Below are 15,951 nucleotides of genomic sequence, written 5' to 3'. Positions count from 1 at the left end.
TGGATTTCATTTTCTTAAATGTTTGAAAACTGAAGATTTATCTCATAATTAAAACCTAGACCTAAAAATAAGGGCAATGAGTAGGTGGGGGGATGGATGAGATAAAGGGCGCATTTAACATGGTAAGCACTGAGTATGTATACAATTGTTGAATCATTATATTGTATACCTGAAAATAATGTAACACTGTATGGTAATTACACTTCAATTTAAAAAAATTTCCAGGGGCGCCCGGGTGGCTCAGTCGTTAGGCGGCTGCCTTCGGCTCAGGTCATGATCCCAGGGTCCTGGGATCGAGCCCCGCATCGGGCTCCCTGCTCGGCGGGAAGCCTGCTTCTCCCTCTCCCACTCCCCCTGCTTGTGTTCCCTCTCTCGCTGTGTCTCTCTCTGTCAAATAAATAAATAAAATCTTTAAAAAAAATAAAATAAAAAAATAAATTTTCAAACTCTTAGAAAAAAAGAAAAAGGCAATATAAAAATGAAACAAAAAAAGAAAAAGGCAATATAAAAATGAAACAAATAAGTGACATTTAGAAATAATTAGAAGTGCTTTAGGTAACAGTCCCAATCTCAGGAACCATCTTTCCAACCACTGTTTCAATCCCCCATCACTGTAAGTTATTGCTTATCTTCTAGTAGGTAACATGTTAATCTCCCTCCTTCTAGTTTATTTCCACCCATTCACCCTGTTAAGGATTACAAAACTCTGATCCTCAGAGAAGGAATATTGCTTTACAGATCAGGGTAGCCCTCTGAGACCATTCCAGAAACAGAGGATCTAATAATGACTAGTTTCAACGGCAAGAGTTAATTAAATCCACTGGCAGAACTCTGCAAATGAATCATCGGATATAACAAAAATTGCTTCCCTTCCTTCTCCATCCTCCATCTTCCTGCCTTAAATAAAACAAACAGTTCAATTTAAATCATAGAAGCCCTTTCCTCTGACAAGGAAATGAGTAGCTTTAAAAGGAAAACTCTAATCTGCCACACGACAAGGGAGGGAAACCATTTAATAATTAGTTTCTGCAGGTAACAGTGGATCAAGAAAAGCAAGGAGCCCTTGAATTTTAATATTAAAACCAGGCAAATTTAAGATTAAAAAGGATCCCAACTATGGTTTAACTGTCTTCCCCACTCCCTACATGAAGTCAAAGACCATTGATTTAGCACAAAGTAATCCATATCCAACATCTCCTGCTTCAAAGCAGGGAAAGGCTGGGGAAGGCAGGATCAGACATCACTCTGCAGGTAGAGTGGGCGTGCAACACCACTAAGCACAGTTCATTTTGGTTCTGCATGAGAAATGAGTCAGCTAGTTCAACACAGGCATGGTCCCTATGATAAATATGGATATCCTCTTAAGCCTATTGGAACAAACATACATAAGCAAGATATACACAGCACCATAGTTGTACTTTCAGAAAAAGACTGCTTAATTGCTTGGACCACATAAAATGAAATAATTTTCCTTACTAAATTTAAAAAGCAAAATAAACCACTCTCATCTTTGTAGCTGGGCCAAGCCCATTTCCATACTCTTTTGCATACAATGACACGGCCACTTCTCCCCAGTGCACTCACTATTCTTCGGGAAATACGGAATATGCTGTCCCAGAGATGTGCCTAGTGCACTTCACAGAACAGGGGTGAAGACAGTTCATTGTTAAGCTTCTTTGGGTCAAAATCTCCACATACAGCCTAAAAGGATGGTTAATAAAGCAGAACAACTAATATATAATTCATTGAAGCTTTTAAATTGATAGAGTATCTTAGACATATTTTAAGGGCATTGAGCATAATTTACTCCAGTCATTTCATTCATTTGACAAATATGAGAGCCTTCTACATACCAGACAATGTGTCAGCACTGGGGCTACTGTCTGTTTATAGCTCCTGCATTCTACTCCTGCAAAGCTAGCTCCAATGTTTAATGAAGAGTCTTCCATTCCCTTAAAATTTTCATATTAAAACTATCAAACATCCTTAAAAAAGAAAAAGTCAATCTAACTACATGGCTTAATCACAGGGTAAGTTTGGAACATAAGCTGGATGATTTTTTACTGAAATAAAGCAAGACTGAAAACCATCTCTGTATTGGACCCCAGAAAATTACTTCCTAAAAACACTGAAGGGAGGTATCCCTGGGGATGGTGGTGTGGATAGGAGAGCAGAAAACAACCAAGAAGTGGCCCTTTTGTTCATCAGTGCCTCCCCCATCAGAGTGGATTAGGGATCGTTTTCCACTCATGTGTGCAAATTTGAATTTCTCTTTGCGATTAAGCTTAAGCCTCAGATTTATATAAAATGAACACTAAGATATCAAATCACAAGGGTTTTCCGGATTCCCAAGTACTGTGCAAGGAAGGATCACAGCCACACTCAGAAGGACACCAAGTACCAGAACAACTTACTCTGTTAAGATTCAAAGGGAAAAATATTAATACCCACTGCAGCCTCACTAATACTCACTTAGACTGAGTCTGTTTGGTAATGTTCCGAATGGTGGCACCTTCTTTTCCTATTATGGCTCCAACAAACTGGGTGGGGACCAGTAGGCGTAGAGGCAAGTCACACGGTTTCTGCTTGGAGACTGATCCTGGAGACCCCTGCCTCGATGAGCCCCTCTGCCCAAACCCACGGCGACCTCGGGGCTGCTGCAAGGGGTTCTGCTGGGCAGCAGTTTCATCAGGGATGTAGGCCACTTTCAACGTGAAGCTCTCCAACTGGAATCCATTCAGTTTGTCTAATGCTCTGGAAGGTGACAAAGAGCAGAGTATAGGAAGAGAAATCGAGCTCTAGAAACCTTTCAGCAAAGCAATACCCATCTCTTCCACTCAGGATTACTACCTCTGAAACTTCTGAATAAAGCCACTGAACAAGTAGGAAACCCCTAACGCATGTAACCCAACCCCCAAACACACACACACACACACACACACACACGCATGGAAGAAAAGACCAAGCTTCCAAAGAGAACATATTTACCACCTACCAATGAAAAGTAGAAAATAAAAAAGCTTAATCAGAAGAGTTTGACAAAATGTTACTACCTGTGAGGTTAGGAACAGCTTATGAGTACCCAAACAGCAAGAGAAGTGAGTGGGCAGTCTTTGTCTTGTCTTGTTTTTCCAAATCAGAATGGAAAAGACATTACAAATATGTACCTCCCTCACTTCACCCTCTTAAGAAATAATAAATATTAAAACATTTTAAGAATTTAAGGACAAGTATCCCTAAACCACTCACAGGAGATTCACAGAAGTTAATACTCAAGATAATCAATCAGTCAATAAATTCTCAGTGCCTATTATGAGCAAGTCCCTGAGAAAATAGCAGTCCCTGACTTGTGGAGTTTATGATCTGATTTGGAGCAGAGAGACAGGGGTGCTGGTGAACCAAAAAGAGCAAATGAAGCTATTTTCTACTTTATCTATCCATCCATCCGTGCATCCATGCATCCATTTATCCACCCATCTCTATATTTGGAAAGGAGCTCTACTTTTTTCATCATTTTAAACCTTACTATGGAAAAGTACCCAATCTTTAGCATACACCTCAATTAATTTTCTTAAGGTGAACATGCATATACAGATCCAGAACTAGGACATACCAATGCCCCAGAAGCCCCACCAGGACCTCTTTTCAGTAATTACCCATCCCCTAGATTTCTTTTTTTTTTTACATAATAGATTAATTTTGCCTATTTCAAACTTCTGTATTAATAATTGTATATGAGTATACGTTAGGTACTATCATGCCTGGCATCTTCTACTTATGTTTGTAACATTCATCTACATTATTGTGTTCTATATTACCTACATATTTTATAAGTGGATAACTCAAAAAATTGATAGAGAAGATATGGCCAAGATTTCAAAAGCACACATAAACACTCCTAAGAATATACACTCCCCTGTACACAACAAAATTAAAAACATATAAAGGCCCCATCCTTTTTCTCTAGGGTTATACGAAGTCTTTGCTCAGATTCTGTTCCAATGGGCACTGAGATCAGCTCAGGCAGGGAACGAAAAACAGGCATGAAGTAGTTTCTCTCCAGTTGCTCAGAGTGGTCATTTCTTGTTCACATACTGTTTTCTTTATTTGCAGATTCAGTTTCTGACTTGGATGCAAAGGGGAAAAAAGAGGTAGTTCTAACACCAAAAAGGGCACCATAAGAATGCAATTGGCAGACAGGCCTAGGCAAGTAGACAGGGCGTGATGTTCTCAGGACCCCTAATTCTGCCCTCTCTTCTTACTTGAATCCTCTGCTGAATCACTGTCCTACGTGCCTAGAGCACAGAATGAACTCAGATTACAAGACATCCCCATCAAGGAGAAATATACAAGTAACAAGAAATTTCTCTGTCCCCATCATCAACCCAAGACCCTTCCCAAAATCACTGTTAACTGTGAAAATGTCTGCAAACAGACCAGTACTTTCCATACATTTACACGTGTGTATGTGTTCAGTACCCTGTTTAAAAGCATCATTGAACCTGAAACTAATGTAACATTGTGTCAACTATACTCAAATTTTAAAAAACTTTTTAAGAGGTACAAAATTTCAGTTTTAAGTACTATGGATATAATGTACAACATATTAACAGTTAACTCTGCTGTTTGGTGTATTTGACAGTTATTAAGAGAGAAGATTCTGAACATTCTCATCAGGAAGAAAAATTGTTTCTCTTTTTTTTAATCTATGAGATGACCAATGTTAACTAGTTTACCTTGGTAATCATTTCATCATATATGTAAGTCAAATCATGATGTACCCTTTAAACTTACAGTGTTTTGTCAATTATTTCTCAATAAAACTGGTAAATAAGAAAAATTATAAATTATACCCACAAATACACATGTATACATTTGAACACAAACATAGAAAAGAACAGTGTGTGGCTTCTCAATTATCTATAATAGTTCAGTCATTTTTTAATTAAAAATTGCTTCGTGCGCCTGGGTGGCTCAGTTGGTTAAGCGACTGCCTTCGGCTCAGGTCATGATCCTGGAGTCCCGGGATCGAGTCCCGCATCGGGCTCCCTGCTCAGCAGGGAGTCTGCTTCTCCCTCTCCCACTCCCCGTTTGTGTTCCCTCTCTCACTGTGTCTTTCTCTGTCAAATAAATAAAATCTATTAAAAAAAAAATTGCTTCAAGATACCTTAAAAAATAAAAGCATAATTGAGATCTTATTATAAATGTTTCCAGTCTTGCTTCCCCCCCCCGCCCCAAATACAATATATCTTAGGATATTTCTCAGCGATTTCTATTTCAGAGGACGTTCTTTTCTTTCTTTCTTTCTTTTAAAGATTTTATTTATTATTTATTTGACAGAGAAAGAGGATGAGCAGGGAGGCTCAAGGGGGAGGGGCAGAGGGAGAAGCAGGCTCCCCGCTGAGCAGGGAGCCCAATGTGGGAGCTCGATCCCAGGACCCTGAGATCATGACCTGAGCCAAAGGCAGACGCTTAACTGAGCCACCCAGGCGTCCCAGATGGCATTCTTTTCTTTAGTTTCACAGGGTGATAGGAGCACACACAGCACCAACTTTTATCAATGCTCTGATAACAGAACCTTAGGTTAACACATTGTTCCTTTCTCCTTCTCCTCTTTTTCCTTAAGGAAAATGTGGATTAAGGGCCAAAAAATATTTTGGTTATTTCTCAAAGATAACAACAGCTGAGAAATTTTGTTAACATTTATGAGGTATACTTATTATAGAAAGCTGGAATTGCACACAAGTTTCAACCAATTAGATATTCATTCAAAGCAACTTTTAACTTTTTCAAAGGCCATGATGAAACAGATCACTGACGGTTCTTTCAAAAGCATAAGGAAAGGGGTGCCTGGGTGGCTCAGTCAGTTAATAAGCATCCAACTCTTGATTTTGGCTCAGGTCATGATCTCAGGGTTGTGAGATCAGTTCTGCATTCCGTGTCGGGCTCTGTGCTCAGTAGGGAGTCTGCTTCTCTCCCTCTCTCTCTCCCTCTGCCCCTTCCCCCCTAACTCATGTGCACACGCGCCTGCACGCTCCTTCTCAAATAAATAAATCTTTTAAAAATAAGAAGGAAATAAAAATAAGGAATGCAATAATGAAGGAATCAACTATATCTGTGGGCACAAAGGCAATATAGTTTGCTATAATATCCTTTCCCACTATAAATTGAATATTGCTAACTTCAGAAGAAAAGTAGTAAAATTTGTGGAGATAAGTCAGTAATGTTACCAAAAAAAGGTAAATAACTTCATTCTTGAGAGAAAGGACCATCACAGACAGACAGAGACCTTCTCCTCATGGGGATAAACAGACATGTAAATCACCAGCCGCTTCTAAGTATTCTGAGGCTATCTAAATAAAGTCACACATGTCCCCAAGAAACAGCTCTCTCAACTTTGCATAAACTCACTTCCAAACTTCATTGCTTTGCTTTAAAAAAAAAAAAAAAGATTTTTGAGTGGGGAAGAAAGGTCAGATAGCATGGTGCTTCAGTACCCAGTGCATAGCCTGGGTCCTCAATGCTCCAAACTCAGACTGTTCCTGTCAGAGAGCATTCAGCACATACTCTGTGTATCCCACTGTCTAACTGCCAACTAAGAGTTCTGGAGCCCTCAAACCACAGTGCTCCAAACTTGGATATAGATGAAAAGGTACAGGAGTAACCTCACTGCAAACAAAGGCTTCCTCACAATTGGAGATTGTAAGTTTTTTAAATTTTAGGTCAATTACTGTAGCCTTTTTATGCCCAAAGTTTAAAATTCAGTTATGTCATCAGGTGATCTGCTGAGTTTATGAGGCCAACATTATATTTTCACCAAACCTACTGTAAATGCAAGATGTATGATAAACAATTATCATAATTACTCAAAACACATGTGTTTCAGTTCAACGGAACTCAAGGATGTTTAACAAGCAAGCACAACCCCAGGATCCTGTTTCGCATCATTACAAGACTCTGCTCTGATGCGATTTTAAGAGTCATTCAGAAGGAGGCAAGTAGTTTTGCTAGGGGTAGCACTTAATCACACTGATAAGTTTATCAGCGTAAGTCACAGTGTAGAGCTGAAAGGGCCTTTAGACAGAGAATTAGTAGTTTAACTCAAGGATGAGGAAGAGGGAGGTAAAGAACTGAGGCCCAGAGAAGTTAAACTTATCCAAGAGTAAACACATACAGTTCTGAGTAGTACAAAAGAAGATGGACCAAGGACCAGAATTCTAATCACCTTGAACAATAAGTAGCCAAGTAACCTTGGAAAGGTCGTTTTCTTGTTTGGCATTAGCCTCCTCACTGACAAAACTAAAAGATTAGATTTATAGTCCCTTTAAACTCTAAAACTCCAGACCTCACTAGTGTGTATCACATAGTTCTGAACAAAATGAGGTTTAGCCATTATTGAAAAGTCACACCATTCTGTTTTCTCCTTGTAGGAAGAATAAGAGGTTAAAAAAAAAAAAAAGAGGTTGAGACATAAAATTCTGCCATAATTAGTAAACATCTGGTAATATACCATTGCAGGGATGCAACTTAAGGCAACTATTATGGACAAAGCCCAAATATTTACCTACAAAGGAATTTATTACTAAATTGGTTCTAAAAGCAAAAAAGAAACCTCCAACAACCTAGAAACACAGTAGAGGGCTGGATACATAGAGACTGTGGTAGGAACAAAATATTACACAGAGATTACAAACAGTATAAATACATTAGTGGCAAGACAATCTGCAAAACTCCACAAAATTATCTTTTGTCACTTTTTAAGTTATGACATGGGACAATGTCTACCAAACTTGATGGCAAATATAAATGTTATCTTAAATGACAAAATGGCAAGAAATCCCACCATTTTACTGCTTTATCAGTCATTTCTTTTTCCAGAATAAATCTTCTATTTACATAATTGTCAAAGTTTAGGGGTCAATTTCCTCCCCCTTAGCCATCAGTCACATTGTTTCAAACACTTCTTCAAATGGATGTAAAAGCATCTGCAATGCTAGCTTCAAACTATAAATAGACTGTATTCCTATTCCGTAATAAAAACATCAACATCAGAAGTAAGAACCCTAAAGAAAAGGAAGTATAAGAACTACAGAAATGCCTACAAATTCTGAAGGGTTATTTCTGTCACACATGACAAACCTTCCAATGAGTAATGTGTGTCTTTGCGTCATCTAAGTGTCCCCAGAGAACAGAGGAAACAGGGAATCCAGAGACCCAAGCCTCTCTTGCTCTGAGACACAAGAAATACTGAAATACGGACTTCTGTTTTTAATGATTTTTTTAAAGTTTTCATCATTGTTACCCATTTTATTATTTTAAAAAATTAGTAATTCAAGACTTACGATTAAAACTAATGTATGTATTTCCTAGCAATGTATGCATTATTAACCTTTGATTTTTCTTAGCCAGAAGGTGGCAGGAATTTCCATGTTAAATTCTAGAGACAGCCTTACTGAAGAATCTTCTTAAAAGTGGCATTCATAGATCTGTAAGTAACAAAGAGGCAGCCACAAATGTTTTTAAACCAGGACCTGATCTCCTGAGTATCGGTGGCCAGTCATTATCTGAAATGAAGTATACTATATAATAAATAATAGGGTATTAGCAGCAGTAATGAAAAATGTTAGGAAAATGCGTAATAGCTGCTACCTTTAGAGCTCTTACTACCTTTTAGGTATTATCACAAGTGTTTTGGAGGCATTATGTGAGTTTCTCTGAACAGTTTCATGAGCTAAGGACTATAATTACTCCCATTTTACAAGATGGCGGTGAACTAAATTAGATTCATCTGGCCAGAGTCACAGTGAGAAAAGTGGTGGCGCAGAGCCCATTCCATGGAACTGGACTCTGGAATAACTGGACTCTGGAATATAGTCTCCACCCTTTTCTCCCACCTGTGCAAGCACATCCCAGTTCTGTGCACTCTCGGGTAATACAGATGCTAAGCAAAGAAGTCAAATGAGATTATCGATTCCGCTCTCATTACCTGAGCTTTGGATGGCTGCCAAGGAAAGGGTGTGGAGAAATCACATCAGGCTAGTGTAGGCAGCAGACAGTCATACTGGAGCCCAGAGAGCAGGCAACCAGGCTTCAGGGGAGCAAGTCCTAGAGGGACCAATCTTCCCCAGCTCAACCCACTTCAGGGGAGCAAGTCCTAGAGGGACCAATCTTCCCCAGCTCAACCGACTTCAAGCTGCTCTAGAAGCAACCCAGAAACAGAGGGTTGAAGGTGAGGTCCTCTTTACTGGGTGTCTATGTGTCAGGCCACTTGATAAGACCATTTTCTGTAAGTATGTGTGTACATGCATGAATATATTTGTTTGTCAACCCTCATTTTGCAGCTGAGAAAACTGAAAATCAGAGAGGTCAAGGTTACAGTCAGAGCTGTCTGACTCCAGAGTCCATGCTTTCTCCACTACATTCAATGCCTCTCAAAATAAGTTCTCCTCACAGAACAAGAATGTACTCCACATCTTTTTAAAAAACTTACTAGAGAACTTTAATGGACAATTTTCATAACACGGTTTCACAAAATTGTTTTTTTCCCCATTTTTTAAGTTTACTAACTTTCTCTGAATATGCCATTATTTTCTAATTCTCTTAGATCTCAGGAATTCTTGAGGGGGAGAAACCCCAATATGCTTATAAGGAAACTCAACTTGGGCAGGAATTGATCCCCCTCCATTACTCTCTGTCACCACAGGGACACACATCCTTGAGGATAGTGACTTTGCCTTTAAATTCACTGGCATCTTTTGGTCAACAGTTGATAATCAGTAAGTGCTGGCTGATTAACTATTAGAATAAGAGATATGATGACTATTTCCCTCACTGAAATGCCCAATATATTTGTTTAGGTTACCTAATTTATTAAATTACAAATTCCTAACAGTCTTTGGGATCAAGAGGATCCTGCCAATTTCTAACAACCACTAGCAAGTACCTTTAGACTAAAATGTCCCTGCATTCGCATTGCTGTCATGTTAGGATTAATGTCCACAGTAACTGTGCCTTGACTAGCCAGTCTACACCTCCTGTGCTTGTACTCTTCTTAACCGGTTGGAATACTTTTTTTAAGAGGGAGGGGAGTGCTAAATGTCAGCCTGTCCCTACTTAAATTCCTCTGTTTCTTCAAAGCTACATAAGTTATGTCTCCTTATAACTAACTGTTGAATTAAGTATTTCCCCCTTTACCTAGCCTCACATAAGTTTTCAAACAGACAACTAGGACAGGCCTCTATCTCCAAATATCTTTGGGTTTAACATGTTATCTCATATTTTCCATCTAACAGAGAGTTGACTCTACCAAGTATTCATTAAAGATCTTTGTAGAGACTGAAATACAGAAGATAAAATGGAGCCCTCTATTCTTACCGCCCTCACTTTGATGCCCCAATCTACTTTCCTGTATTTCCCCTTACACGATATGGTTGAAGAAAAGGTTGTTGTTGTTTTTTAAAGCCAGTTTTACAACTTATACCACAATTTCTATAATATCCAAACACCTCATATAAGCTTAAATTTTTTCAAATGAAGATACAAACAGAGGGAAAAATAGTGTGCTTTTAAACATATTCAAAGTTTCATGTTAAAACATTAAAAGTGAATCCCATTAAGTCTCATTTAGGAGAAAAAAATGAAATTAACATAATTAGTTACTACATTTTACCCACTAGATCAGCAAAGTTTGATGAAGCCCCATGTTAGGGAGAATAAAGAGAAACAGAGTCACAGTGCTGATGGGAATTTGAAGGATTTCAAACTCCATGAAGGATAATTTGCCAGTATCCAACAAAAAAGAAAGCAGATACACCTAGACTTAGCAAATCTAATTCTAGTAATTTAACCTATAGCCATGTTCACACACATGCAAAATGACATGAAAAAAGGGATTCACTGCAGCATTGTCCATAACTGCTAGAACCTTAAAACAACTTAATATCCAATCTGGGACTAAGTAAGTCATTGCATATCCATACAGTCAAATTCTATGCAACTCTAAGAAATGTATTTACATGTACAAAACAGTCAAATGTTAGGGTATCATGTGTATGAAGAGGAGGAAATATACACACATTTGTCTTCTGTGTAGTTATCTCCAAGGAAGGGAACAAAGTAACTGGGGACAATACTGGGAGGAAGATTTACATCTTTGTGCCTCTAAAAATTTGAACCATGTTAGTATTACCAATTTAAAAAATAAGTTCCATTTATGTCATGCAAATTTCCATCTCCTTCCCAGCCCTATCTTTCCTTTCATAGTCCTTCCTTGAATGGGTACTGCCTTCGTAACCTAGCTCTATTCCCACCCTTGCAGCTGGTTTCACCTTTCCCTTTTAGGGCTCAGGGTCAGCGAGCACGGTAATGGTTTTTCCTCTCACCTTTTCACACGCAGAGGACAGGCAGTCTGCTCCTGCCTGTACTGTATCTAGAGGTAGTTAAGACTTCCATGGTCTACGGACACTCAGCACGTTGCTATAAGCACCTTGCAGCATGCCATTCCTCCGTGTTTGTGTTCTGAGGAGCTCTGTTCAAGGCAGTATTTGTGACATCCTCATCTAGTCTAGTGCTCAGTCAGTTCATTAGATCACTCCCAAGCCTACAGAATTATCTTTTCATCTGTGAAGTTCTTCCTGTCAAGTGCATTGCAATCTATTTTTCAAATCTAAAGACAAATTACATTGATCCAATGTCTGCACACTCCTATATTTAATAGTAACCATTAGAAAAATCAGTGACCAAGAAAACTTACCCTGGTGTTACTTTAACACATGATCAACTTACCAGCTTTACATAAAATAGCAATACTGTGTATAACATACCGATAAGGAAAAAAAAGTCTTTATATAGTTTGGCAAGGATATCCAGGCCCAGAGCTTTTTGCAAATAGGATGTAATTCAGCTTCACACTATGTCACTCTATTATTGGCATTAAAGACATATTAAAAATGTAATAAATCTTTACCAGGGCCGATTCTTATTAGACATTCAAACTTAAAAAGAATTGCAGGGTCAGACTTCGCAAAATAAAACTTATTTCTGCTACCCAACCGCCCAAAATATAAGCACTATACTTAACCTAGTTATTACATATAGATTAAAAGTTCCAAACTGCTTACTGTCTAGCTTGATCCTTACTGGAATAGGTTACATTTACGACTGCAGTTTCCGAGTCAGTGTTCACTAGAGGAAGAGAAAAGTGAAGAGAAAAAAATGTTAGTTTTCTTTCTATTTCCTTCCTTTTACAAATTTGAAAGCAATTGAGAAGACATGTACCTTGCTCACAGCTTTCCACCACTCCATACTGGACTAGTAAACTATCCAGCACCTATCAGGAGGGCAAGAAAAAATTACAGATTTTCAGTTTCCCAAGTTATTAACAAGGGCAGAAATATGTTTTAAAATCACAAAGTAATTGTGATGGAAATGAGCCAAAAAAAAATTAACTGGGGTTTTGGGACTACAAAAGCAAAGGAAGAGTACCATAGAGAGCACACAGTGGGATTCTCTCTCTCCTGCCTGTTCCCAGATCTGACTTTAAGCTCACTTCCTACGGCTAACCAAGAAGTTAAGTGGCTCAGCAAAGTATTCAAAACCATAGCCGCCTGATTCCTGAAGCTGGAGGAGAAAGAACCATGTATTTCTCATACGTATATCAACACATCATCATATGAGATAAGGCCCCAAGTCAAGTTTTATCTTAAAGTGTTCCTTTTCAAAGAACTTCCTTTCACAGTTTTTATGGGCAAATCAGAACAGACTATTCTCAAGGCAGACTGGCAAAATGAAAAGAATAGTTGATTTTCTACCCAGAGTCTTAAGTTGAAGATTAACCTAACTACCTGAAATTAATTTAACACTGTTGGAAAACGTACAATTTGAAACTGTCTGTTTTTACCATCTTTCCTGCAGCTGCATTATTATTACACTGTGCATGTTTTTCTAAAGAGAAGCTGTTAAAACAGTAAATTCTTTTATAGTACAAACTGCAGATGTACATCTCATGGTCTCATCAATATAAACCAAATTCAACTGTCCCTGGTTTCCAAGAACTGTAAAGTTTTCTTGAAAAGTAAAACAAGTTTTTATTAATTTATAGTGAACCACTTACTCAACAATGTAATTGCAAAATTAAAGGACAATTCCTTGAGAATGTTTTCTGCCCCCAAGAACACAGTAAACCATTAAGGAACATTAGATTTTTGTTATTGTTGTTAATTCCCTACTAAACTTTAAAGCAATTTCTTCGAAACAAACATTTATCTCATGTGGTATCTTTCAGGCATTTATTTTGTTTACTGATTTAAGTTTGAAATTTATAGCAAGGTTTGTCTGGGGATGCACTTTAATATTTTTCCCCATTTTAAATAGGGCTAATACCTATTTGTGGATGGAATGGTTACCTATTTTTATACTGCAGTTTTGATGTGGTAGTGGTAGAGAAGGGGTGTAGGGAGTAGGGATAAATGCCAATATTAAATAAACACCACTGTTGATTCTTCCTAAAAGCAATTTGCTCAGTAATACATTAGTCTCCACATAGCTCATACCACCTTAACTTGTACTACTGTACATATATACACACACTTATGTGTAAATATACATACATATACACAGGCATTAAATAAGTGATAGAATTTAACTTAAAAAAATCAAGGAAATGTACATCAGAATTTTCACTGCATATACTGTAGAAAGCTTAGTATTTTCGTAACAAAATTGCTTGAGGGCGCCTTGCTGGCTCAGTTGGTAGAGTATGTGACTCTTGATCTCAGGGTCTTAAGTCTGAACCCCACGTTGGCTGTAGAGTTTACAAAAGAAACTGCCCCCCCCCAAAAAAACAAAAAAACTGCTTGTAGTTATACCATCTATTGCTAATAATAAATGCCATTGGTTGTCAATGATTTCATGTGTAAAATCTCTAGAAAAGTAATTAGAAACTACGATTCTATACACTAAAAAGGCGAATTTTACTGTATGTAAACTGTACTTAAATAAACCTGATTCTAAACAAAACAAAACCAAAACACTATAATCCTAAAAACAAACAAAAAAAACAGGTCCAGCATCAATCTTGATACCTAGTTAAGAATCAAGTTAACACCACAACCTGAGGGGTTTTATCTAGACACCAAAGATGAATTTCAATGGGTCTTTGAGGTCTTAATTCAAATTTTATGCACGAACTTTGGGGATCATCACAACTGAGAGACAGAGGAAGGACTGTTAATAGCCCCATCCAATTCCCAAATCCCAAATGGGTTTCCAACCCCCGATAATTAAGCAGTGCTACAGTAACCAGTTTTCCTTTACTCTATTAGGCAGGCATTTGTCTCAATGTGCTATGTCAAACAGGACTACCAAACTGTATCATATGCCACTCCAACCCACTCAACTCTCCAAGAGTAACTACAACTTAACCCTAAGTAAGTTCGGACATTTTGATTCATCCTGCATTAATTAGGAAGACAAACATTCCTGTTATCTGTCAGTTAACCACCCACCGCCCTGGGTTCGGGTCTCTTTTCAGTTGCTAGAACATCTTGTAGTTTCTACCTCTCCCATCTATTTCCGCTACACATGTTTTAAATTAAACAGCTTTGTTTGAAGGTAAAAAGTAAAATAAAAACTTCCATTGGGGGCGCCTGGGTGCTCGGTCGTTGGGCGTCTGCCTTCGGCTTAGGTCGTGATCCCGGGGTCCTGGGATCGGGCCCCACATCGGGCTCTCTGCTGGGTGGGAAGCCTGCTTCTCCCTCTGCCACTCCCCCTGCTTGTGTTCCCTCTCTCGCTGTGTCTCTCTCTTCAAGTAAATAAAAAAAAAAAAAAAACTTCCATTGCCCATTTCCAACATTTCCATAAATCTCTTCATTCTCAATCCTAAATGAATTTATTTTACTCAAGCCACAAAGGAAACATTTCTCTATGCGTCACAAACTTTTAAATTCCAACTGGAGGGGATAGAAGGCATCAAAGCAAATTAAAGCCTCAGAGGAAATGTCTTGGTGGAATGTCCCTTTTTTATATATTTAGGACTTAAAAATCTCAAATATTCAGGCTGTATTTTAAAAAAAGTTCATTCATGTATAGAAATAGCACCTCACAATAAATGCCAAGATTATCATTGTCCTTCACATAGCTGTGGAGGAGAATTAAGATAATTTGTAAGTGGATAGAGTGGAAACAATCTAGGGTGAGGAATGGATAGACAAATGTGGTACAGCCATACAACTGAATATTATTTGGCCATAAAAAGGAATGAACTACTAACATAGGCTACATGAATCAATGTTGAAACGTTAAGTCAAAGAAGCCAATCACCAAAAAAAAACAAAAACAAGGGCTCCTGGGTGGCTCAGTTGGTTAAGCGACTGCCTTCAGCTCAGGTCATGATCCTGGAGTCCCGGGATCGAGTCCCGCGTTGGGCTCCCTGCTCGGCAGGGAGCCTGCTTCTCCCTCTGACCCTTCCCCCTCTTGTGCTCGCTCTATCTCATTCTCTCTCTCAAATAAATAAATAAAATCTTTAAAAAAAACAAAAAACAAAAACATGTTAAGTGAGTCCGTTAGTAGGCAATGTCCAGAAAAGAGAAATCTATAAAGACCGAAAGTAAATTAGTGGTTGCATAGGGCTGGTGAGTGGGAATACAGGGTGATAGCTGAAGAGGTTTTTTTTTTGAGATGATAAAGTCAATAAACATCGGCTGTGGTGATGGGTACACATATCTGTTACACTAAAAAACAATGAATCATACACTGTAAATGTATGTGAACTGTATTTCCATAAAGCTGTTAAGAGTAACTAAGATTGGGGCGCCTGGATGGCTCATTTGGTTAAGGTCTGCCTTTGGCTCAGGTCATGGTCCCAGGGTCTGGGATCAAGCCCCAGGTGAGCTCCCTGCTCAGCAGGGAGTCTGCTGCTCCCTCCTGCTCCCTCTCTAATAAATAAAATCTTAA

At 38.4% G+C, this 15,951-nt stretch overlaps 1 protein-coding gene across 4 annotated transcripts in view; it reads right to left on the bottom strand.

Annotated features, from left to right (window-relative positions):
• IGF2BP3 (insulin like growth factor 2 mRNA binding protein 3) overlaps positions 1–15,951 on the bottom strand; it is a 157,537-nt gene that overhangs the window by 34,288 nt on the left and 107,298 nt on the right. For all 4 annotated transcript variants that reach the window (XM_081800404.1, XM_081800403.1, XM_006729397.3 and 1 more), the window contains exons 4-6: positions 12,277–12,328; positions 12,120–12,183; positions 2,473–2,754 (exon numbers count right to left, since the gene is read on the bottom strand). In XM_081800404.1, coding sequence (XP_081656530.1) covers positions 2,473–2,754; positions 12,120–12,183; positions 12,277–12,328 — 398 coding nt within the window. The remainder of the gene's footprint in view (positions 1–2,472; positions 2,755–12,119; positions 12,184–12,276; positions 12,329–15,951) is intronic.

The sequence above is a fragment of the Leptonychotes weddellii genome, chromosome 12 (assembly GCF_054177405.1).
Source record: "Leptonychotes weddellii isolate Sample4059 chromosome 12, ASM5417740v2, whole genome shotgun sequence".
Taxonomy (NCBI): domain Eukaryota; kingdom Metazoa; phylum Chordata; class Mammalia; order Carnivora; family Phocidae; genus Leptonychotes; species Leptonychotes weddellii.
The sequence above is the reverse complement of the archived record's forward strand: the minus strand, read 5'-3'. Positions and strand labels throughout refer to the sequence as shown.